This window comes from Polyodon spathula, chromosome 10 (assembly GCF_017654505.1).
Source record: "Polyodon spathula isolate WHYD16114869_AA chromosome 10, ASM1765450v1, whole genome shotgun sequence".
In the NCBI taxonomy this organism is placed as follows: Eukaryota; Metazoa; Chordata; class Actinopteri; order Acipenseriformes; family Polyodontidae; genus Polyodon; species Polyodon spathula.
Window position 1 is genome coordinate 24,712,594 of NC_054543.1, and position 26,636 is coordinate 24,739,229.

A 26,636-nucleotide genomic window follows, 5' to 3' on the forward strand; every position below is an offset into this window, starting at 1 on the left:
CTTCCAGGATTCAGTAAAATATCTTGGGCAGAAAATAAATGCGCAAGGAATTAGTCCCATCACTGAGAAACCACAAGCTATTGTTGGAGCACTTGTTCCCAAGAATGTGGCATCATGTCATTTTATAGCTAATAGTGCATGGTCATCACTTTGGGTGATATCGCTGCTTGTTGCTGACTCTGGGTTGGTGTGTAGACAGAGAGCAGGCTGTGTTTTCATGTGGTTATGTACATTGTGTGACTTAAGTGTTTGTGATTGTTGCATTGAGGGCAAATAGTGTTGCGTTTTGTGCTGATGTGTGTGTGTGTGTTATTGTTTAGCAGATGTAGGACCCTATTAAATCTATGTTATTAGCATTATTCTGATTTCCGTTTTAAAAATAACGATTTCGGATTTTCCCATAAAACTAAATACACACTAAAAACGGGATACATAATCAAAACAAAATGCCTAATATGTGAAAAAGTTACACAATGAGGCAATGGGGCTTTGTAAATGGGTGGGTGGGTGACGGGTGGGCCCCGTCAGACATTTGTGCCCACCTGGTTGTATCACTAAGGCTGTACCAATGCCTCTAATCAATGTATTAGTCAGTGCTGTGTGACCAAGTTTAGTAAAAAAAAAAAATTACCCTGAATATTTATATGCCAAATTACCTTTTGTATTTTTTCATTATAAAAGTTTGTTGGGTTTTTTATACTATTCTATTTTTACAATGGAAAAGTGACCTATATTTTATTTTTGTAACAAGTCGTTTGTGAATCACTCAGAAAACATTGATTTGTGTTTGTCTGAATTAATTTCAACAACATAATAGGCTCTCTGTATTTATTTTCTGTTGTTTTATGAATGAGTATGAAATCACCTTGGTGCCCTTGGATTGGATTTATGTTTTGCCTTTTTGCCCCCTAGAACTGCCTTGGTGCCCCTGAATTTTCATGCCCACGGAAGGCAACATTGCCTTGCCCTTCATGACCTTAACTTCATGCGCTGCATTAAGAGCTTATTAATATAGTTATCAAAGGAGATCTAAACAAGCAAGGCACGAGCAACATAATTGCTATCCTTTTTGTGTGAAAAAATATTTTCGTTCTTATTTGGAATATACAGATATTAAAAAGCAACACTATCCTGGTACTAAATCATTTAATATGCTGCAGTTCTAACTCACTCCAGTGAGCTGCAATGCGACGTACAGCATATTCTAGATATTGATTTCTATCATTGTATTTGAAATATCCTGAATCTGTAAAAAATAAATGAAGAACCAAAAAAACAAGGGAACAGAGATAATAATAATAATAATAATAATAATAATAATAATAATAATAATATAATAATAATAATAATAATAATTTGATTATATGGTTATATCTCTTTTTAAAGTGCCACATATGGTATTAAAATATTTCTTACATGTTTTAGAAGGCTGAGCTCAACAAGTAAATCCTGTCAATAATCAATAAAATACCAGTGGGGAAAAATTAAGACCTTCCTGTTCTCCTTTGTTTACATTTTTGTTTTGCTTCCTGGAGCTACAGTAGCGTTTGTACAGAATATTCATAAACTCCTACTGTTCAGGTAATAGCGGGACTGTTATCAGAGTATTGGCTATTTACACAATTAAAAACATGTTTCCCCTGTTAATACTATTTAACATAGTTAATATTTTTTTATACCCACCATACCATAACATACTCCCCTGTTCTTTCATTGCAGTTTCTCGAACACTTTGCTATGCGTTTAGCACATTTTCCGCCAGTGAGCTTGTATAAAGGGAGCATGTATGTTTATTCAGTCATTTCAAGGAGGCAGGAAGTGCACTGCCGCTCAAACTACCCTTAGGGAATGTAAACACAAATTTAGAGGCCAACAAGGTCTGGTTGCCAATGAAGCAGAGGGAATAAAGGAATAATAAAGCTCAGAAGGAATAATGCGGTAGAATGTCGTAAACAATCATCCAGGGACACAGCAGCTGTTAGGACAGGAAGCATCTTAGAAAAGTTATTTTCATAAGGACTAAAAAACAAAACCTGTTTGTAGACATATAAAACATAAACCTGGCTTCATCACAGTGTTTATTTGTTTTAACAACAAGCCAAAATATTGTTTGAAATGTAGTTTCTCTGCTTTAAAAGCCAAAAAGCCCTGATACTTTAGGTGGTATGTTATAGCTATACTGATTACATTTCTAATCACCAAAGTTTTACAAATAACCTTATCTTTAATTTGACTAACATTCACACAAGTTCCTTATTGATTTGCTGCTGATGTTGTTCTAAGTATTCCCTGGTAAACCATGGTAGCATTGCAAACCATGACAGTTTCTTGGGCATTCATAATATAACCATGACTGTATATTGCAGTGTTCTGAAACTCCATTGTCTGACAATGACAATATGCATTAGTTGAACAGTTGACTGTCATACCATCTACCAAATATGGTGTAGCATGGTTCAAACATGATACATACTGTATATATGGGTGTTACAGGTAATAGGGCACATCTGATCTTTCTGGTGTGGTCATATTACCTGTGACACAGGAAATTAATATCTAAAGCAATTAGGAACTCACAGCAATGTTGTTATGTTAAGGAATTGGTTAATATAAACCTTGAAATCACATTAAAATACAAAATCATTTAATTAGGAGCTTTTGCCACTGATCAACACAAAAAAGTCCATAATGTCAAAGTGAAAAATAAAATCTACAAATTTTGTTCTAAATTAATTACAAATATAAAACAGAAAATAATTGATTGCATAAGTATTCACGCCCTTTGCTATGCCACACCTAAATAAGCTCTGGTGCAACCAATTGTCTTTAGAAGTCACATAATTAGTTGAATGGAGTCCACCTGTCTGCAATTAAGGTGTTTCACATAATTTCTGGTTAAATACATCTGTCTCTGGGAGGTCCACAGTTGGTTAGTACATTTCCTAACAAAAACTACATCATGAAGATGAAGGAACATTCAAAGCAAATCCGGAATAAGGTTCTTCAAAAGCACCAATCAGGGGTAGGATATAAGAACATTTACAAGGATTTGAATATCACCCGGAGCACAGTAAAGTCCATTATTAAGAAATGGAGAGAATATGGCACTTCTAGGAATCTGTCTAGAACAGGCCATCCTCAAAAACTGCATATCCGAGCGAGAAGGGCACTAGTCAGGGAGGCCACCAAGAAGCCTATGGCAACTCTAAAGGAGTTACAGTCTTCCATGACTGAGCTGGGAGACACTGTGCATATGGCAACAATGGCCCGGGTGCTTCAAAATACTGGCCTTTATGGGAGAGTGGCAAAAAGAAAGCCATTGTTGAAAAAAACTCACATCAAATCTCATCTAGAGTTTGCCAGAAGGCATGTGGGAGACTCTGAGACCAAGTGAAAGAAGATTGTATGGTCTGATGAGACCAAAATAGAGCTTTTTGGCCTTAATGCTAAGCGCTATGTTTGGCGCAAGCCTAACACTGCACATCATCCTGAGAACACCATCCCTACCGTGAGGCATGGTGGTGGAAGCATCATGCTATGGGGATGCTTCTCTGCAGCACAGTACAGAGAAATCCTAGAGGAAAACCTGTTGAAGTCTACAAGAGACCTGGGGCTTGGGAGAAGATTCATCTTCCAGCAGGACAATGACCCCAAACATACAGCCAAAGCCACACTGGAGTTGCTTAAAAACAAAAAGATCAATGTCCTGGAGTAGCCCAGTCAAAGTCCGGACCTCAATCCAATTGAGATTATGTGGAAAGAGTTGAAAACTGCTGTTCACCAAAGGTCCCCATCCAACTTGATGGAGCTTGAGCAATTTTGCAAAGAAGAATGGACAAAAATTGCAGTGTCCAGATGTGCAAAGCTGGTAGAGACTTATCCAAATAGACTCATGGCTGTAATTGCTGCCAAAGGTACCTCTACCAAATATTGACTCAAAGGGGTGAATACTTACGTAATCAATTATTTTCTGTTTTGTATTTGTAATTAATTTAAAACAATTTGTAGATTTTATTTTTCACTTTGACATTATGGACTTTTTTGTGTTGATAAGTGGCAAAAACTCCTAATTAAATCCATTTTGATTCCATGTTGTAACATAATAAAATGTGGAAAAGTCCAAGGGGGGTGAATACTTTTGGGAGCCACTGTAAACAAGAACCTAGACTTTTCTCAGCTACAAGCATTTGGAAAACCCCTATATATTTGACACTTCTATAAAAACTGTTTAAACAATAGATTTGGGTGCATTTGGATTATTTCCTTCTTTTAAACCCTTAAACTTATAACAGGCATTAATTATTTTTTGGTCATAAAACACTTGCATGTTGAACCCAATGATGGCTGTGTGTCCACGCTGAAAATTTCAGCAAATGTTTGTGAGCCTGAGTGACCACTAAGAGCTGGTGATTTAGCATAATCAAACAAGTGGTATATAAAACCATAGCACAGGTTTTCAGCATTTAGCTTATTTAAGAGTGTAGACAATAATCAATTGTAAACCACTGGTACTGACATACGATCATGCTCTAAAACTGAAATTGGCTTGAACATGGTTGGAAGATGCCATATACCAAGAGCAGTGGTAATGGTTAACCAAATGAGGGTCAAATCAGGTTAGACCTTGTTAAGTAAAAAAAAAAAAAAAAAAAAAAAAACACACAAAAAAAACCAATGCAGTTAAAAATTGATATTAAGTGAGCTAGCACAGCTACTGTCTGGTGGCAATTACTGGAATTCTCAACAAGGATTCTGACAAGAGAGATATAATCTTTGAGAAAAGTAGAATGCTGAATACCCCTGGGGTATCTTTAATACCAGCTCATTCATTCTAAATAACAGCTTCTCTAACCCCCTTGAAGGGGAGGCGATAGGAAAGCGGTGTTTTTATCCACGTGTTTTGTTATACAGTTCCAGAAACACAGAACGGGAAGAGAGAGCTTGCAATTCTTCTCAAATGAAGTATTCCTTCTTGCTCTCGTCCACAGCCTCTTGAAGGGAGGGGTCACACTTCAGGGCTGAGTCTGCGTTCTCTGCGAATTCGGTGCCTTTGGCCTCATTGGTGTGGTAGGTGCCCCTGTGTTGGTACAGGTATCGCATAATCACCACCAGCAGACAAATCAGGAACAACACAACAGCACCAACAACACCTGAAAGAAACACAAAGAGCGGTCTCTAAGTTTATACTGTGGATCTATGAGGTTTTGTAAGGGTTTTATAGAGTTGTAGTGTGTCTCAAAGCTCTTTACTCCAAATTCCCATTAGCATTCTGTTTGTGCCAGACACAATGTTCATTAGGTACATTTCTCTTTAAACTGGGCTGGCAAAGTTACATTTTTTAACCTCTGAATTAAGAGATTAATCAACACTATTCTTTGAGATATCAAATGACTCAAGTGTACCATGTCCCAAAAATATGAAAATAATGTGCAAAGCAAGTGTTTCGATGTGTAGTTGACTGGAATGGTCTACTGGAAGTATAAGAAATGAGCAAACAGAAATTCAGAAGCACAGACTCTGTAATATTTAAATGTTGATGTTTGATTTGTTGCCTTTATATTGTTAGAGTAAATGTATTAGAGTCATGTGACAGGATTGATGTTCCCCAAAACCCCTTGTAAATGAAATGGTGTTTGCATGTCTTACTGTCAGGTACCCCTAATGACCGACAAGCATTGCAGTCAATGATATATTTTGACCCTGAAGACACATAAGATGAAAGGACCTTGGAAGTGAAACAGAAACAGAATGGCAGGAGTAGGGCTTGCAGACCGAGAGCTTTCTTTATCCTAGTATGGTTTAATTCATTTTAATTTTTGGATTTTCTTTCAGAAAGCAATTGTATGATTACCAATTTGGAGTTAAAAGCTTTGAGAATATGGCCATATGAAACTTTTTCCCAAGCTTTTAAGCCTGTCTTTGTTTATCTGCTTTTTTTTTTTTAAAAGCAGAAAAACATGAGCTCATTTTACAAAATTAGAAACATTATTACTATAGTAATACAATACCATGTGGTAATTTCTCCTTTAAAAAAATAGAGCTAATTAGGAAAACAAAATAGTTTGAAAATACATTTACAGAGCTGTAACTTGTGTTATTTAAAATATATATTTTTTTAAAATGTAGTGTGTCTTATTGTTTTGCCCCCAATTTTCTCCCCAATTTGGAATGTCCAATCACTTTTCCCCTCACAGCAGCAATTCCTCACACAGCTCAGGAGAACAGAAGAGAAGGTTCAGTGGGTGTCCTCCGACCCCACGACCGAGCCAGCATCCTCTTTTACACCCAGGAACTCGAGAGTGGATCAGCAAGTTAATGACCACTGGAGGACAAAGGCCAGCCCTGCAAGTGTCTGCTTTTGAGCTCATCGGGTGCCTAGCCAGAAAGGGTTCACTGTAGCACGATGAGGAGAAGCAGTCCTTGACGGTCTTGCCTACCTAACCCATTGGAGTGCCAGAGCCAATGTGACGCTCCCTTCAGAATCCCCAGCAAAGACCAGGAACTTCGTCCAACCAGGACGGGAACCTGCACAGTACAAGTCAACCTGCACACCACGCTGCTGTGCTTTAACCAGGTGAGCCACTCTGGGACCCTGTGACAGAAAGACAATGATTCTTGGTGGTAAATCTCCCTGCTGACCTGTGAGGGCGCTAAGTAAAGGGAATAGAGTACCCTGGACTGTCTCGCCTCACACTTCATTCGTAGGGTTAAAAGAAAGTCAGCCATTTAGAAAGGGGCGGAGCTTCAGTGCATTAACTCATCGACCAGGAAGGTGATGTGAAATGATGTGGCAGCCATGGATTACAGGATCTGCTGCAATCTTTTACCAAGGGGTCATGTGTGACAGTATAAATAGGGGATGAAGCGATGTAATCCGTTCCTTCGTTTTGGTTAATGAAAAAGAATCCGAAAGGACCTGAGGATTTGTGTAAACATATCATGAATGTTTTCTTTGTTTGTCTCTACTTGTGTCCAGTTATTAGTAGACAGCTAACACATTCCGGAGCTGTTGCCAAGGGCCAGCACAAACCCGGAACAGCACTGCACTGTATCATGAATAAACTGTATTTACACTACGAGCACTAATTCACTCACTAACGAACTTGTGTTTTGTGTGGGTGTATAAAGAACGGGACTATTATTTCTGGACAAACCCGGGGATTACAAATTAAGTAATACACGCCGCTGTATTACTTAGCATCATTTATTGTTTATTGTTTGTTTTGCCATCAGGCACTGGATATACAAACTCATTAAACACCTTTGCACCTGGATTATAATTGTCTGTCTGTTCATTGATCACTTGCACCTGCACACTGTTGCCACAGACCCCTATTTAAAGAGAGATTTAATAATGTTTTCAGTGCATTAGACTTTGAACAATATAAAACAGATTTTGGTCCAACAGTCTTTCTCATTTACCTCCAATGACTGCTGCATCTATTCCATCTTCATTCTCTCCGACACCTGCAAGAGAAGAGAACACAAAAACAGTTGTTAAGACATCACCAAGGTCTTTAATGAGACAAATTGGAGTGCTGTTCATTTTTTATTGCTAACTGGAAAAAAGAGCCGCTTTCAAAGCACCTGTCTGCTCAGTTTGCAAGGCTGAAACAAGATAAGAGTTTCCTTTACAAATACTGTTCAATTAGGGTTTTTACAAAGTCACGAATAAAACAGTAATACTCTTTTGCCAGGTTAGTGAGTTAGCTACCTTGGGAAATTACAATTTCTGGAGGCAACAAAAGTAGGTAACATAAACCTGGTCTAGCTCTTGATTAGCCCAATAATCTAGATAGATTGTTTTGTTTTGATGAGGCAGTGGTCTTTGAACAACAAGGGAAATAAAAAACAAAACAAAAAACTTACAGGTTCAACGCAGACTCTTTGCAACTGAAAAAAGAATGCAGTGTGACAGTCTTCTGTACTTTTATAGGTTCTGACAATTCACTTGTAGCCCTGAAAAACTTTCCTTACTACATAAAATTATTAATCATATGATATTTGCTATATACTACAGTGTATTTTAAAGATAACTAAATTCATTTGTGCTATAACTCTATAGGCCCATTTCCTGTGAGGAAGAAAATAACTATTGGGTCATAATGAAAATGTTCTAATGAGAGAAATCTAGTTATATTAAATTTAAGTCTATGTCACACTTACAGGCATAGAGACCAAAGAGCTTCTGGCTGTGCTAAGAGCCATAGCCAAACACATTTTTTATACTGCTCATCAATGGGAGAGAGTTTATTAAAATTAACTTTAAAAACATCATTTTAAATCAATTAAGAACTCAGACAGGACAGTTTCTTTTTTTTTTATTTTGACCATCACTGTTGCCATTCATCCACTATGAATTACATACATCTATCTAATTTACTAAATAACCTCCATTACCTACATACAGTTTTGAATAAAGCACATGTTATCACAAACATGTATTTCCATTATTAAAAATATTTTCTTTACAGGAAATATGTTATATTTGCCCTTCCTGGGTCATTTGAAAACATGTCAGCCAATAACGAGAGTGGCTTATAGGACAGGTAAGCAACACTATCTAAAAGCATTGCTGTCAAACAGAATAAATTTAACTAGGTGTAGTACCAGATATGTTTAAAAAAAAAAAAAAAAAAAAAAAAAAAAAGAAACCTGTTTACAGTAAAATGTTTTTCTTTCACAACTGGACATTTGAGACATATACAATAAATGGAAGTGCACAACAGGTAAGATTTATGGCATGATTGTGTTTGCTACAATTATTTTAAACTTACTTTTGCAGGATTTACACATTTTGGAATGTGAAGCTGAATATCACTTGCAGGTCATTAAAATACTCTCAATACTATGTACTCAGGTGCTCTCTAAAATAATGGTATAGCAGGCTACAATCCATTTAACGTCGGGCTGGGACATTCTAGATGTTTGGTTTTTCAAAATCAAACCTTTCAGTGATTGTAGTAAAGAAATGAGGAAAGGCTAATGTTGTAAAGTTAGAGCCTCAGTTCAATTATGTGTAAAGTAGGTAGGATTTATATGTATTTGTATTATTAATTAATATAGTTATCACGTTTACAAAAGTATTGAGGTGCTCATGAGTGGACCAAACTACTAATATCTGTTTGGTAAAAAATAATTATTACTTTGAAAGAGATTTAATGCTCTACAAATACTTTTTAAACACTGGTAGAATCACAGTTATAGTATTATAAATCCTAGTAAAAGCATGATAACGCATATCCAAGCAATGCCAATCACAGAGGAGTTTGGTAAATCACAGTGAAAACAATGGTTAACCCTAAAGCACAGGGTTAGTGTTGATTCAGTTTGGCAGTAAAAGGTCCAATGGTATAAAACCAGTTCATGTTAATTCAGGTTTACACACTATATCAACAGTTTTCTGTAGGCTATTTGGTTTTTTCCTTGAACAGAGATGAGCATTACAATTAAATTGCATATCAGCTGATTTTGTTACCCTATTGTCTGCGGGACAACTGTTTTTGTCATTTCATGTCTATTATCTCATCATTTATTGTCGTGTCTGTCTTTTGATAACAAAGCTATTAGCTGATTTGTTTTTTTTGTTTTGTTTTGTGTTTTGTCATGCTGGAGGGTAATTTATTTATCATTTAATATCCGTATAACAATAAACATTTGCAAGAAAACCCATTTGTATTACAAAGTCATAGTGGCAAGCAAATTGCAAGGGTCTGATAGATGTGGTTGTTGCCACATGCTGTGCCCCACATTGGCCTAACTCCCACTCTGGCCCATAGAGGGAACCATGCATCTTAATTTACAACTCTGTTTTTACAAAAGGGCACTACATGTACAGTGCCTATAGAAAGTATACACCCACTTGAACTTTTTTCACATTTTGTTTTGTCAGTGCCTCAGAGTTTCATGCATTTAAATGAGATTTTTTTCCACTTATCTATACATCATACTCCACACTGTTAAGGGGAACAAAGTTTTTATTGAGAACAAAAATTGTATATTAAAAATACAAAAGTGAAAGATTATAATTGTATAAGTCTCCACCCCCCTGAGTTAATACTTGGTGGAAGCATCTTTGGCAGCAATTACAGCTGTGAGTCTGTTGGGATACTTCTCTACCAAGTTTGCATACCTAGATTTGGCAATATTTTACCAATCTTCTTTACAAAACTATTCAAGCTCTGTCAAGTTCCTTGGGGAGCGTTGATGGACAGCAATCTTCATGCCACAAATTTTCGACTGGATTTAGGTCAGGGCTCTGACTGGTCCACTCAAGGACATTTACCTTTTTGTTCCTTAGCCAGTCCTGTGTGCTTTGGATCGTTGTCATGCTGAAAGGTGAACTTCCATCCCAGTTTCATCTTTCTTGCAGAAGGCAGCAGGTTTTCCTTATGGACTTCTCTGTACTTTGCTACATTCATTTTCCCTTCTATCCTGACAAGAGCCCCAATCCCTGCTGATGGGAAACATCCCCATGACATGATGCTGTCACCCACAAGCTTCATAGTAGAGATGGTGTTCTTTGGGTGATGTGCTGTGTTGGGTTTGCACCAAACATAACGCTTTGCATTTAGCCAAAAAGTTCTATTTTACTTTTGTCAGACCTCAAAATCTCCTGAGTGCTTTTTTGCATACTTCAAAAGGGATTCAAAGTGGTTTTCTTGAGTAAAATACAGGCCAGATTTGTGGAGTGCTTGGGATTTTGTTGTCACGTGCACACTTTGACCAGCCTTGGCCACAAAAGGCTGTAGCTCTTGCACAGTTGCCGTTGGCCTCTTGGTAGCCTCTCTAATCAGTCTCCTTCTTGCTTGGTCATCCAATTTGGAGGTATGGCCTGATCTAGGCAGGGTCTTGGTGGTGCCATACACCTTCCACTTCTTAATAATTGTCTTGACCGTGCTCCAAGGGATATTCAAGGCCTTTGATATTTTTTTTATGCCCATCCCCTGATCTGTGCCTTTCAACAACTTTGTCCCAGAGTTCTTTTGAAAGCGCCTTGGTGCTCATGGTTGGGTCTTTGCTTTGAAATGCACTACTCAGCAGAGGGAACCTACAGGAACTGCTGAATTTATCCTGAAATCATGTGAATCACTACAATTTAACACAGGTGAAGGCCACTTAACGTGGTGTGTGATTTTGAAGGTGATTGGTTACACCTGAGCTAATTTAGGATTAAGGATTAAGGATTAGGTGAAAAATTTGAAAGGGGGTGTAGACTTTCTATAGGCACTGTAGGTGTAATTTGCATGTTAAGTAGTGAGCCTAATGTGGACCATAAATCAAAATTTACTGCCCCATTTACTAACAGAAAACGCATTAACTTAAATGCAAACTATTTGACTAATTTACATGCCATAACGTGTTGCACACTACATGTATTGTTAGTTGTAATTGTATGTGCACAATAATGTTCAAAATGTACTCAGAGAGGTAGGAAATAAAAGGAATAAAAGTGCCATATAGTTTTGTCAGTGTTGTTGTTTTTTAACAAAGACACCTTAATAAACGCAAATCAATTATCTGTTCTCACCTCGTTACTGAGCAACTACTGTGCTATGTGCTGAGAAACTGACAGATGTTTCACCTTGCCTACCATGAAGCTTCGCCTGAAATTGACACTGATGACACAAATAAAATTTAGAAAAATGGTGGCAGATTTATGGAGTTGAGGGTTACAGCCTATGAGTGATTAAATAACTGAATTACTACCTACAATAAATAATGTACTCATGTACACACACAGTCTTCGCTAAAGTCCCAATTTAAAGACAGAACGTTACTTGTAGCCCTCAGGATTAAATTGTTAACTAGATGGCTACATTTGTTTTTAAAATTAGTAGTGGGAGAAAAACTCTTCAGCAAGTACAGTAGAATCTGCGAGAAATGACGGATGCTGAATATATTAGGTTGGATACTACTGACAGCATAAACAATAGAAATGAAAAATGAGGGAAATGCTGATTTTTTCAAGAAAGGTGGAGAACTTTGTATAAATGGATTGAATATGTGAAGGATCGCCTTCTGGTTTGTCAGAGCCACCAGTGAATGTTTTACTTTTTAAATACTGCAGTAATAGTTATAATTGTGAAGCATATACACAACAATTTGAAAGAACGTGATTTATTTCACTTCAGTTCGTTTTGTGCAGATACATGGAAACAAAGATCCGCTTTCTGATTAATGCAGTATCTCGCTTACTGATCCAGTCTCTCGTAGGACAGACGGCAGGGCCCTTCCTCAGAAGATGATTCTAGCCATTATTCAGAACACTGGTTCTTCCTTGTCTTCTGTGAATTCAAGCATGTATGCTCCTATGGCCCTGCAACTTTGTTCAGAGCAGTGTAGCATCCATTTCATCCCTCCGAACTTCAAGACAACTCTAGCAGGAGGACACTACTTGTGCACACTTCCTTTGTCTGGGTGCAGCAGCTCGACTGGAAGCAGCAGCACACAGCAGAAGCTCGCTGACACAACAGAAACTAGCGGGTTTTTTGATTCTCTTCAATGCTATGATTGGCAAATCAGGTTATTTTGGGCAGTGCCTGAGTCCACGTGAAGTGTCTTTCATTGGTTGTTCTCATACCAACCTGGCCCTGTGTCGGCTGGATTTACGACAAGGACTGGTTCCCGTCTAACGTGAAGACTCCTAGAATTGTTTGGCTTGTGGCGCCGAATGGATCTTTCAGCGACAGTGAAGATGAGCCACGTGTCCAGTATTTAGTTTAAGACTCTTTTTAAAAGCATTCTTTGTCACTGGGGGAGTTGGAGACCAGAAACCAAGAAGACACTGAGAATGGTCCCTCCTGTATATTTCAATTCTGTTATTTTCATGCACAGAATGACATGATGACCCCCCACCCCCCTTATTAAGTAAATAAAAAAAATGAATAACATAAGTATTTAATGGAAATTCAGAATGTGCAAAAAATATTCCACTGGAGTGACGAAAATAAAAGATTTTTTTCCCCTTGAAATTGAATGGGTTGCTTAAGTACTGGACTGCATATTGAGTAAAATAAATTCAACCATTCTAAAAATATTGTTCCCTTTTTCAATTGAATGACAACCATTACCGAATGGGAAAGAGCCCTCTCTGACCGTCAATCACTGACCATATGTGAAAAAGCTGCCCTATCAGGGCCCTGCTGTGAGGAGGAAGTCCCTCCCACCTCCTGTTGAAGAGGGACAACCTCACAGTAACATATTGTCATTTTCTCTCTCACTCCACTGAGACAGGTCACAGATTGCTTCGCGCTTTCTTTGCCCGAATTTGGCTGATTTGTCTTTTTTTCACCATCAAATTTAATTTCTATGGTAGGATCACGCTTTCGTGACTTTTTTGAGAGTGCCACTATTTGATTCTCTTGTCAGTTTACTGACTAGAGCTGGTTTCAACCCCTCTTCCGGAGATTGGTAAGCGGCCATTACTCTATTTTCACTGCACGAGGAATCGTGTAGTGTTCAGATACCGTGTGGGGAGCTGTTCTAGTGCTGTAAGGAGACCGGTATGTGGGACAGGCATATGGAGCAACATGTGTGATACCAAGTTTGAGAACACAACAATGTTTTCTGTATGATATCCTAAGGTTAGTCTGGCTGAAGTTACTCTTGATCAATATCATGGCCATCAACTTTGTTATCATACTGATAGGCCTCATTTTGAAATTACAGCCTTGGAAGGGAATGTGTGTTATTAACATCAATAAAATATAAATAAATTTGAGAGACAGCAAGCAATTCATTCAGTGCAATATGCTTTCTTATTTGTTTTTTTACATACCATAAAGCAGGTTAATGCCACTGAAACTGAAATAAAAATGTCACTTAACTATTACAAGATTTGCAAGTTTAAAAATGAATCCAGTTCCTGTTTTGTATAAACCAGATGGGTATTGTATGTGGTTCTCAACTACATCTGCAACAATAACAAGTACTGATGAGAGAAAGGTCATATTAAATCCTTCCTTTCGGTTTGTATGTTTTAATTACAACACACTTATGTATGCATGTCTTAGATGCCTAATAAATATTTTAGTTTAATGATATTTTTCCCGTCTGATAGTTAACTGTGTTTGACCTGTTTGTTAATGCAATATATAGATAGGCTATTTTACTGAGCTTAATTAAATTCAAGTAAACCCAGTGTGATAGCCTTGGTTTTTCACTCTCTTTGGTAATAGTGGGGACAATGCTGAAACCAAGAAAGCCTGCTGGCGTTGCGTTGGAGGGCCTGCAATCCAGATCCTGTTACGATTCCTCCCCTTTCCCATAAACTGCTTGGCCAATTAGTGCAGTGGTAGCGGAAAGGACCAGAGTTTGGGTAATCGAATACACAAAGGTTGCACCCTGTGTATTCAAATAGGAAACTATTCGAAATTCCCACCCCTAATCTTAATTATAAACACTATTAAAACAACATTCATAATACAAAATAATTGCACTTCTATATAAAGCGTTGTCGCTTGTGTAGCCTTTCCCAAGTCAACGCCAATCTTGTTGTGATACCCGCAAGTCCTGGAAAGATTGTGACTGGCATTTTTGACCTGAATGCATCGGATGCCAAATAAGTTTGACAATTCGATTGCGTATCTGGGTATCCATCAGGACACCTTACTCTGAGACTGGATATGATGTAAACAAAATGTTGAATTAACAATAAATAAAGCTACTGTTTTATCTGCAAGTCTGGGAAACTGATGCCAAACAAGGCTAAACGTTACTTTTTCTTTCTCTGTCATAATGAAGCCTCCACTCTAAATGTTTGTCTTCATTTTTTTTTATAATTACATTCTTTATGATTTATTGATTTTTAGAATTAGTTTGTTATATTTATAAAAAATGGTTTGTAAATTAATTTTCAGCTTTTTGAGACACTGGACCATTTTCCTGGATTCATAAAACGGAAGCCATATGCACTATATATATATATTATACTAGTTAAATGTAACTGGCCCAGTCGGGCCTGTGGTGGTGTATTATTCTGTAGTTGCTAGGTATGCAGTTACTAGAGTAAAACTGATTATAGGGGGTAAAATAAGGAATACATTTTTGCATTAAATAAATTAGATTTTTTTTGTGATTGTAATAGCTGTAATGGGATTATTGCCTAGTAAATCTATAGGCTATAAATACATATTGTTTTGATACAACTTGCACATTTGTTACATTATTCATATTTCAGTTCAGGACACAGCATTTGTAATACACAGTATTTATTTGAGGATAATGGAGTATGGTACATGTTAACACATTTGGCTTAAACCCATTTGGACGTAATTGAAAAAAGCTGGTATTTGTGGACAAAAAGAGGTGTAAATGACAGGTCAATTTATTTTTTGACTGAAAGGTTTCATGATGTTTTATTGGGGCAGTGCTTCCTCCTGAACTGAAGTTAAAAATGACAGTGAAGAAGGGATGTGAGTGGGGTAAAACGGGGAACGCATGCAATTATTCATCCATCCCAACATGTATTTAAAATGTGCTGTGCCATTTGTTTATTCCAAGCTACAGGATTCTAAAGCACAGTGGTACAGTAAGTTTACATGTTTGACAAATTGGATTGTGATAAACTATAATTTATGGAAATGCAAAGAAAGTACTGCCAAGATAGGAGAACAGCATTTGCATGTAAACAAAGCAACTCCCAATGTGATTACCTGCTTCCTGTCATTGTTGTCTCTTGAGGGCTTGCTGATTGAACGTTCATACACTAATGAGCTTAAGAGAGTACATATCCTTTGGCTTTGCACTAACACTTTTTAGGTGTCAAAAAAGAAAAATACCTCTTGGTCAAATACTTTTAAAAATGATTTTCATGTTGTAGTTAAACTGAGAAGGTCTATTTTTTTTTAAATTTGAAACGTCATGCATTATTGGCCTCATCAGATTAGTTCCTCTTTCAGAGGGTGGTGGCTTCCACGAGATGTGTGACTAGCAGCCATAACTATAAGCATTGACATCACCTTTACCTCAAACAAGCAACCACCACCCAGACAGTGAATTAAGAACGTTTAGCGTTTCATTATACAGTGACTGGTAGGCTAAATTATGTTTTACCTGAATAATAATGAAAAAAAAAAAAAGTTAAATGTAATCTTCAGTCTATAGCAGAGCTGTCAAACATACGGCCTCCAAGCCTCATCATTTGTGAATTTGATGCACTAAGCATAAATCTATCCAATTGCAATGCTGCTATCTTAACTTGTCACAAAAGGGGGTGCGTCTTTTGATTTACAGTATAATTGTAAATCTCGAAAAACTACTCACTTCTAAATCTTTTGTAGTCATCTTTGTATTACTTTAGTATAAATACATGTTAATTTGGATTCATATGTTGTTTTTTTTCTGACTTTATGTGAACGAAATTACACACATTTGCCCATTTTCCCATTGGAAATAGTGATATTTTGAAATATCACTGTCCTGGTCACAAAAGCAAAGTTTGTGGGGAATAATAGCCATGTTCTATACTTTTGAGGCATAAGCAATACGGAAATAACACTTACTACCCAGGAACAAAAATTGTGTCACATAGTGTAATTGACTTGCAGTGTGATACTGCTTTGAAGGAGAAATTCTCCAATGTTGATGTGGGAGCATTCTATCAGTACGTAGGACCAAACTACACCAAGCTGAAGTCTTTTGCTGCGAGAATTTTGTCCATGTTAGTCACAACTTATGTGTGCGAACAGCTGTTCTCCGTCATGAAAGTGAACAAATCAAAACTGTGTTCGCAACATACCGATGCACGCCTAAACTCTCTGCTAAAGGTAGCAACAGCCCAGTCACTTGTTCCGAACTTCTATGCAGTGGTCCAAACAAAGAAGTGTCAGGCATCAGGAAGCAAGCAGTCACAGCACTAAGTGAGTATACATATCATTTTATTTATTAATGTGTTTTGACATTACGTGGGTTGTTGACGTGAATTTAGCTACCGTTTTTATACAGCCGATGTTCAGCAAATTAATACCTTATTATTATGCTTTTCATTTTCATATGCCCAACTGTGTGGCCTGCGAGATGTGCATTTGATTCCAAACCAGCCCGCTGTACGATTGAGTTTGACACCCCTGCTCTATAGGCTACAGCAGGGGTGTCAGACTTGTTTCGTATGGCGGGCCTGCTCCAATACCCTGGCGCTTTGCGTGGGCCAATGACAGTTATAAAAATACAAAGACAACCCAGAACCTCAAAAATATTGTATTTAACAAAAAATTGTGTACATATTTACATTCCCCAATAACACACATATTGATTATTTCACTCACCATAATCTCTTAAAACTTGTCTCCAGCAAGTTCCTTCGCATGAGCAATACAGATTGTCATGTTGCTGTGATTGCTGGCAATCGACCACCACGTGGGTGAGACTGCAGTGTGTTAGCTGGTTTGAATTACAACACCAGTGATACCAGAAAATGATTTTAGTTCTGAGTTGTAATTTCTTTAGTGACAAGTGTCATCATGTCTTTATCCATGAAAAGAAAGGTGGACCAAGTGTGCCATGTGTTTCAAGAGAAATGGGGAATTTTGTATTGCTTTGTGTTCTTAATTTGTAAGCAACATGTTGCTGTTATAAAAGAATACAAGACGACACTATGAAGCAAATCATGCAAGAGATCTGATAAATATACAGGAAAGTTACGTGAAGATAAAAATCATCAATCAATGTTTACTAATGCTTGTAACATAAGTGATGCTGATAGGGTTAGCTACTGTATGTGATTGCCCACGAAATAGCTGTTTCTTGAAAATGATTTTCTGATGGAGATTTTGAAGAAATGCTGCTAAAAGCAGCTGAAATAATGTGTCCTGAGAAGCAGCAAGCTTTCTATGTCATGAATATCAACAAATCTAAATTTCATTCTCAAATAACTGACACACCTTAATTCAATAGTCAAGATATCCTCAGCCCAGTCGTTTGCTCCAGATGTTGATGTGCTGGTTCAAGCAACGATCCCAGTCACTAATATTCTTTGTCTTTATCTTTTGGTGAGTGTTAAATAAAAAAAAAAAAAATCTGTATCTATTTATATTTAGTGATTTTTTGCTACCTTTTTTTTTTTTTTACCTGTATCCTATAGAATAAAACATATATTCTTTGGACCGGGTGACATCGCTCTGGGGGGCGTTTGTTTGACACACCTGAGCTACAGCATACATTACCTTGTCCAAAAAAGTGTGTCCAAAAACTGCAAATATGTCAAATTGATAATGAAAAGTAAAAACTTAGGCAGCCGCTGCTAGGGACCTCAACATATTATTATTATTATTATTATTATTATTATTATTATTATTATTATTATTATTATTATTATTATTTCTTCTGTCAAACCCAAAGCAAATTAAAAAACTTCATCTTGATGCTTCTGAGATGACCTTTCTAGGTGTCAATGCTGACACTGTATAGCCACAATGTGCTCCCTTGCACTGGAACGGTGGGCTTGTTCTTACATGCCGATAATTTGGGCTTCGTAATGTTTCTGTGTAGGCCAACTTGGTGAAGTACTTTACGAGAGTAACCAAATGTTTAAAGCTAAAAGTTAATATTTTTAAACTGGTTCTGATTTGTTTACATTTGTTAGCCTTGAGTTTGAGCGAAGTTCAATGTAATTTCCCAGCATGCTTAGAACACATCAGCGTAATCTGGCAACAAAATCAATCAGCTTAAAAGGAGAGGAAGGAGCTTCATGTGACATTCCTGGATTTGGCTATTGCATATGGTTCAGTGCCACACAGTAGTAGATAAAAGGTTCAACATTAATGGTAAGGCAATACCAACAATGTCCGAGAAGCCAGTGAAAAGTCTATGGATATGGCACGATGGGGATCTAAAGGACACAGTTTGTATGGGAGAAGTTAGACAACAAGCAGTGGAAGGTTTAAAGAGCATAGACAGTAACGCTTTACCAGGAAAACTGAAACTCTGGTGCTTTCAGTTTGGTCTACTGCCAAGACTGCTGATCGCCACTGACTGTGTACGAGGTTTCCTTGACAATAGTTGAGAAGCTGGAAGCTTTAATCAGTTCATATGTCATGAAATGGTTTGGATTTCCACGCTGCTTCAGCAGAGTGGGACTTTATGGTAAAGGAATACTGTAGCTACCAATCTCTGCTCTAACCGAGGAATTTAAGTGTGCCAAAGTCCGACTGGAAATGACATTAGTAGATTCACGAGACAAATGTGTGAGGGAGGCAGCACCTGTGTTGAAAACTGGAAGAAAATGGATGTCAAAGAAAGCTGTGTAAGATGCTGAGGCTGCCCTTCAAATCAAAGATATTAGGGGGCAAATTTAGCATGAAAAGGAGGTTTTGGTCTCAGTTCTGCTCCTCCTACATGACACAAGGCAACCCTGGCTCAACGGAGGAAGCTGATAGTCAATGAGGTGCAAAAGCAGGAGGAGAGGATCAGATGTGTTGATGATTTGTGGCACACGCTACAACCAAGTTTCTCAGAAACGTCGGGTTCAGTGGCCAAGTGTTGCGTTGCACAGTGAAGAACTTATCTGAAGCAGCAGAAAGGAGCATCAACTGGCTTTGGTTGAGACGGAAAGATTCTGGATGGGGATCTCAAGCACAAGAGAAAGAAAGCAAGGTTGATGTACAGGTAAGTAAGCTGGGCTGAGCTGATTGGGTGGTGGAGGGGGGTGATGCTGGGACACCAGAATCACTGTTGAGCCCTCTTCAGATGTCGTGGGCTAGTCAACGAAACACAGAGGATGGAAGGTGCCCACTTGAAGACTCCAGAGATGTACCCTACTTAGCTCAATCCAGACGGTTATCATGCTAATGCGCTGGGGAGACCGCCCTCGGTTATTCCCCAGAGCCAGCATCACAGCTGTTGTGTGTGCAGATGTGCTGGGGAGGCTAAATGAGCTGATCCCTGGAGCCAGCATTACACTTTAGCAATCAACACCAGGCAGAAGGATATCTACATCATCAGATGGAAAACAACACAAATGGATTGAGATGCAGAAGGATCACATTAGTTTACCTCAAAGCTACGTCTTAGTTGGTGCTTATCTTGGCGAGAGCCGAGTTCAAATCAGCATGAAGTTCAACATCTACTCTCATTAATATAAATCATAATGGAGCACTGTGCCTTTATGAAATGAATAATTTGAACAGAGGTAGGTGACGTCACAGATGACATGTGAATATGTCCATGGACTTAAAAAAAAGTGTACTGTCTGTAGTTGTAGCTTACTACAAAGATAAGAAATAAAAGAAAATATATCTAAAAAGCTTTACCATCACTGAAAGAGACACTGCTTCAAGCAAACCTCTGAGTAGAAAATAGTTTATTAAACATTTAACTTGAACTGTGGCAAAAAAAAAAAAAAAATAAGCTAAAGAAGTCTTGTGTGTGTTTCGTTTAAACACAACATATATAATAATAATAATAGGAATAATACATATACTAATATTTTATACTGTAAATTATTCATTTTAAATTATTCAGTGTTGTGTGTTCAGTGGAGCGTCTTGACGAATGTATGTTTTTTTTTTTTTTTCGGCAAATAGCAGGATGTTTATTTTTTTTTTTTACTATTTGCATAACACGCGATAGCTTTCAACAAGTTCGAAGTTGACTATAAAATCTGGCCCTGTGAAAGTGTTGCAATGTGATTTATAGCTGGAATTGAGTAGATTTGGTTGGGAGATAGCAAACTACTCCCCATTCGCAACCCACTTGTAGTCAACAAGCGATATCTGCTTTTTGAAGGGCGAAAAGGGCTTGGTTTGGTTCAGCGAGATTTTGCTTGGAATTTTTCTTGTGTTTTGTTACCGCGAATGCTTTCGTGTCCTCGTTCGCTAAATGCTAAGTTTGATTTGGTCTGGCCCTAACTCTCATTTTATAGTAATAAAGTGTATAACGTTACTGTTGTCGTTTTTCACTGAAAATTTTGTGTTTATAGTGGGTAAAGGCTTTAACTCTAACCGAATAGCTCTGTTGCCAGCATTCGATATCCCAGTTGTAAACATTTCACAGTTGCACACTACGGCTACATTAAACAAATAGCAGTACAACATATACAGTGCCTTGCAAAAGTATTCAGACCCCTGACCAATTCTTTCATATTACTGAATTAAAAATGGTACATTGAAATTTTGTTCTGTTCGATATTTTATTTTTAAACACTTAAACTCAGAATCAATTATTGTAAGGTGACGTTGGTTTTTTGTTGGGAAATATTTTTAAGAAAAATAAAAAACTGAAATATCTTGCTTGCATAAGTATTCAACCCCCCCACATTAATATTTAGTAGAGCCACCTTTCACTGCAATAACAGCTTTAAGTCTTTTGGGGTAAGCATGTACCAGCTTTGCAGTGTCGGAGTGATTTTGGTCCATTCTTCTTGACAGATTTGCTCCAGGTTGTTCAGGTTGGTTGGACAACGTTTGTGGATCACAATTTTCAAATAGTGCCATAGATTCTCAATGGGATTGAGATCAGTTTTTTGTTCTTGAGCCACTCCAGTGTTGCTTTGACCTTGTGCTTGGGATCATTGTCCTGCTGAAAGGTGAATTTCCTCCCAAGCTTCAGTTTTTTAGTGGATTGAAGCAGATTATCTTGCAGTATTTTCTTGTATTTTGCTCCATTCATTCTTCCTTCAATTGTAACAAGATGCCCAGTACCTGCTGATGAGAAGCATCCCCACAGCATGATGCTGCCACCACCATACTTCACTGTAGGGATGGTGTGTCTTGAGGCATGGGCAGTGTTAGGTTTGCGCCACACATAGCAATTTGAGTTTTGGCCAAAAAGCTCCATCTTGGTCTCATCTGACCACAAAACCTTTTCCCACATCGCAGCTGAGTCACTCTCATGCTTTCTGGCAAACTCCAGATGTGCTTTCAGATGGTACTTTTTGAGTAACGGCTTCTTCCTTGCCACCCTCCCATACAGGCCAGTGTTATGCAGAGCTCTTGATATGGTTGACTGATGCACCATTACTCCAATCCCAGCCACTGAACTCTGTAGCTCCTTCAAAGTGATTGTTGACCTCTCTGTGGCTTCTCTCACAAGTCTCCTTGTTTGAGCTCTGAGTTTTGAGGGACGGCCTTTTCTTGGCAGTGCCTGGATGGTGTGATGCAGCTTCCACTTCCTGATTATTGATCCAACTGTGCTCACTGGAATATCCAAACACTTGGATATTATTTTGTACCCATTCCCTAATCTATGCATTTGTATTACTTTATTTCTAACTTCTGTAGAATGCTCTTTGGTCTTCATTTTCCTCCAGATTCACAGCCTTACCAATGATCCTTCAACAGTGGGATTTTTATCCAGAAAATGTGACAGCAACTTTAATGGTTCACAGGTGGAGGCCAGTGGTAAGGTAATTGTGTCCTCGTTAGGGCAATTTCTTTCATCGGTGCAAACTGGGAGCTTCCACAGCACAGGGGTTGAATACTTATGCAAGCAAGCTAGTTCAATTTTTTATTTAAAATATGATTTAAAAATATATTAAATACATAATTATCATATGGCCATTTGAAAACATGTAACAATCGCATATTGTTTAACATTTTTATTATGTTTTTTCACAAACATACATAAACATTCAGATAGCCTATTGCATGTAAAGTATATGAATATTAATATTGCAGCAGAGAATACATTGTGAAATTCAAATAAATTGAGGATTTTTTTTTTCTATGGGCAAGCTGTATTATTGTTAATATTATTATTATTATTATTTAGTAATTTAGCAGACGATTTTATACAAAGCGACTTAGAGACTAAGGGGTGCATCACAACTTAAGGTCCCAGAATCTTTTTTGGACTTATGCTAAAACATCATGAAGCAAAAGCTCAACTTGGCTGGCTAACAATGTATTTTTCCTTTCTTTTTTACAATTGTTGCTACTACATGTATGCTGCCTTGTTGTTTTCCAGCTAAATGGTCCATACTATTGAAATGTGACTACTTGGTTTGTTATAAGCAGGAGTCGCAAAGGGCGTTACAAGTAAGAGAATTTAACCTGCCCCTATTGAAAATTGAGATGTTTAATTGGTGGTAAAAAAAAAAAAAAAACCCTTACGTTACATTCCATAACCCTGGTTCCCTGAAAGAGAAGACGACCATCAAAAACATTACATATGGGATATGCCTGCCTATTGGTAGGTATTGTCTGAGCTCCCTATACCAGAACTGCCGATAAGCCCCTTCCTGGGATGATGCACTCGGTCCCGCCTACCGAGGGATTAAAACAGTCATTCTGAGGAGGTCATTTCTCTTTTTGCATGGAACCCGCGAGGGCGACAGATGCAACCTCGTGGTTGGTGGTCGTCTTTTCTTTCAGGGAACCAGGGTTACGGTAAGTAACCTATAGTTCTGTTTCAATTCAAAGACGACCACCAACAACATTAGGTATGGGATAATGTATACCAGAGCCATCGCAAGGGAAAAGGAACAGCAGCATACGAGGGACGCATCAGAACGCTATAACTGAAGTTCACTTGGTGCAAGCGTGCAACCTCAAGGACACCCGTGCCTATTGAAGGCAAGGAGGGATCTACCACATTTAAGTGGTAGAACCTGGAGAATGTATGCGGTGTAGCTTAGCTAGCCGTCATACATATATCGGACAGTGTGGCCAACCCTCTAGTAGAGAGCGCAGCTACTCTCCCAGGTGGGGGTAAGCCAGCACTGTCATATGCCACAGAGACTGTGTCTTAAATCCAATGCGACAGTCGCTACTTTGAGAGGGGCTGTCCTAGGGTCCATATACCGTGACAGACAAAGAGCTTCAGTATGACGCAGTGTTCTTGTCCTATCCACATAACACCTCAATGCCCGCACTGGGCAGAAGAAATTTAATCTCCTGTCCTCTGAAGCAAACTGAGGTGGATGGAAAGACTTCATTTCCACAGACTGTCACGTGGAAGTTTGTAATCACATTGGGGAGGAAAGCAAGGTTTGTTCATAGTGACATCCTGCTGCCATCATCCTAAATGTGTATACAGAAGCTGTGCACCGACAGCTCCTGCAACTCACTGACCCACTTAGTGGAGGTGATATCCAAGAGGAAGGCTGTCTTCATAGACATAAGCTTCAACTCTATTTTATATGCTCAGACAGGGCTTTCGTGAAAGCCTCCAGTACAACATCAAAGCTCCACTCGGGGAGAACCATCCTCCTGGGAGGATGTAACTGGTGAGCGCCCTTGAAAAACCAGGTCACCGAAAAATGCGGACGTGCCCTCATGAGCACGGCATCTAAATACACGGTGAGAATACCCGCTGTGTTAGCCAGTCGGGTCATCTGCGCTTCTGCTGTGTAAGCCCTCCTGAAATGTATCTCCGTAACCCTACATTGATCGTTCAGGCACATAGGGTCCCTTGACAATCCACCCATCAGCAGGACAAGGCTGCGATGGTGTAGTCAACCGGGGGGGCGGGGGGGATCCTGCCAAGCCCAGCTTCTCTTTTAATGAAGCAAGTCGGGCAGCTTGCTTCAAAATACTCGGCACTGACCATGGTCAATCCCAAGAGAAGAGTACCTCCTCCATAAAATCAGGAAGGGTGTGAATGGCTGTACCTTGGGAGCTACTGCCTGTGTTCGAAACATGGACCGGTGGGGCTCTGCTTGGTGTTGCCCAGGGGATCTGCAAAAAATTTGTAGCACTCCCCATTAATACCACCATGGAGCTGGGCAATGGCAGTAAACTAGTCTCCAAGGCAATCTCGGAACTAAGTTCTGCCACAATCAATGGCACCACCTCCTCTTCTTCCTCCAGTTCTGTGGGGAAGGGGTCCTCATCCCAGGAGGCCGCTAAAGATAGCGTGTTTTCCTCCGCCATCAAGGGCTGTGGCTTCAGCTTGACTTGAGCTTCAATGGGAGACCCAGGGGCCAAATCTGTTGCGGGAGGTAGGGGCCTGGGCCTCTACCGATGCTGCAAGAGCTTGCTCTGAGCCATCTGCTCCTTGAGGTAAATGAGTGGGTGAAAATGCCGGCACAGGCGTGCAGGTTTTATTATTAAACAAACAGAAAATGAAAGTAAAATAAAGGTGGTCATGTGACGTTACCAGCGATGGTAACGCTCAGACTAGTACAAAGTACAAAACTGTACAAAAAGTGCAAAATAAAACAGTACAACAAACTATAAATCAAAGGTGCCATGAAAACGACAGGCCTTGCAGCAGCCCCGATCACAGCGATCGCCATGCTTTTATACTGACGCTCCGCTGAAACACGCCCATCCGCCTGTGGGAACAGCCGATTGCTTTCAGCTGCTGCTCCACGCAGACGGGTAATCGTCCCCGGTGGAGCGCCACAGCAGCTAAACAATTAATTAAATCAATATGTTAACAATTAATACAAAAACATACAACAAACTACATATTTCCCCATGTACAAGGCTTACGCTTTGCCACAGACGTCCAAGCACTGCACGCAGAGTGGGTATTTGTCGTTGGGCAGTATATTCACCTTGGAAGATGTGCAGCCGTCAAATGGAACGCTCGCCATGATTGCCAGTACCGAGTGCGGCAAACATATATGGCAATTAACCCGTGTGTACCGGAGTGCTATGCTCACCGAGTGCACTGATCAGTGTATGCCCGAAGTGCACCATGCACCGGGGCGTTATGTGCACCAGGTGCACCGAGTTCCGTGTGCACCAATTGCAACAAACACTCTGTGCATTGAGTGGAGCTAGCGCTGCGTGCACCCAGTGCATCTAGTACCGTGTGTACCAGATGCACCAAGGCGATGTATATCGAGCACCATGAGCACTGAGTGCACTAAGCACAGAGTGTACAGAGCACTGTGTGCACCGAATGCACGGAGGCTCTATGCACAGAGTACCGTGCGCATCAAGTACACTAAGCACCGAGCGCACCGGGTGCACCAAATGCACAGAGATTGATATTTCGAAGGCCCGACGCACCAATGTTGGCGGGCTGGGGCAGCCGGCGAGGTCTACTCTACAACGGGTCTGGAAAAATACAGCCTGTGGAGGACAAGGCCTGCTGTTGTTTTTTTTTTTATTTTTTTTTTTTTTTTACCTAGCTGCTGCACAACACAGGCAAGCGGGATACCGTGTGCGCACTGCAGCAGTGCCAGCAAGGGTACTTAGTCAACAACAATAACTACATCTATATCTATATCTATATATATATATATATATATATATTTTTTATATGTATCAAAACTGCCACATGGCAGCCAGCTCGAGTCGCTCGACAGCGGGGATAAGGTAGAGCCTAGCCCTAGTCAAGGACATGCTCCCACACGAGTGAAAGGCTGTAAAAGGCGACACCACTCCTTTAAATCAATACTGCGCAGGCAGTCGACTCACTGTCCACAGATAGGAAAGCAGAAGCCTGCAACGCAACCACGAGCAGGTTGCTGAGGAAGAAAGAAAGAAAAAGGCTAAATCAGGAGTCACTGATTCCGTGAAAGTGGCATGCCAGCTTTCAGCCTGAAAGGCAAGGGAACTGCAGTAGACTCGAAGCTCTTTTTCACAACACACTCAGATACCAACACAAAGGGTCTTACTTTACCGTCTTGAGAGTCAAAAAAGAGAAATGGCTTCCTCCTAATGACTGTTTTAATCCCTTCAAAGGCGGGACCGAGGGCGTCATCCCAGGAAGGGTCCTATTGACAGCTCTGGTATAGAGAGCTC

General features: G+C 39.2%; 1 protein-coding gene across 2 annotated transcripts in view; it reads right to left on the reverse strand.

The window, feature by feature from the left end:
- Window positions 1-4,065: 4,065 nt before the first annotated feature.
- The window catches only part of LOC121321461 (glycophorin-C-like), a 55,633-nt gene continuing 33,062 nt past the window's right edge, over window positions 4,066-26,636 (reverse strand). For both annotated transcript variants that reach the window (XM_041260423.1, XM_041260422.1), the window contains exons 3-4: window positions 7,423-7,467; window positions 4,066-5,150 (exon numbers count right to left, since the gene is read on the reverse strand). In XM_041260423.1, the coding sequence (XP_041116357.1) occupies window positions 4,954-5,150; window positions 7,423-7,467 (242 nt within the window). In that variant the 3' untranslated portion in view covers window positions 4,066-4,953. The remainder of the gene's footprint in view (window positions 5,151-7,422; window positions 7,468-26,636) is intronic.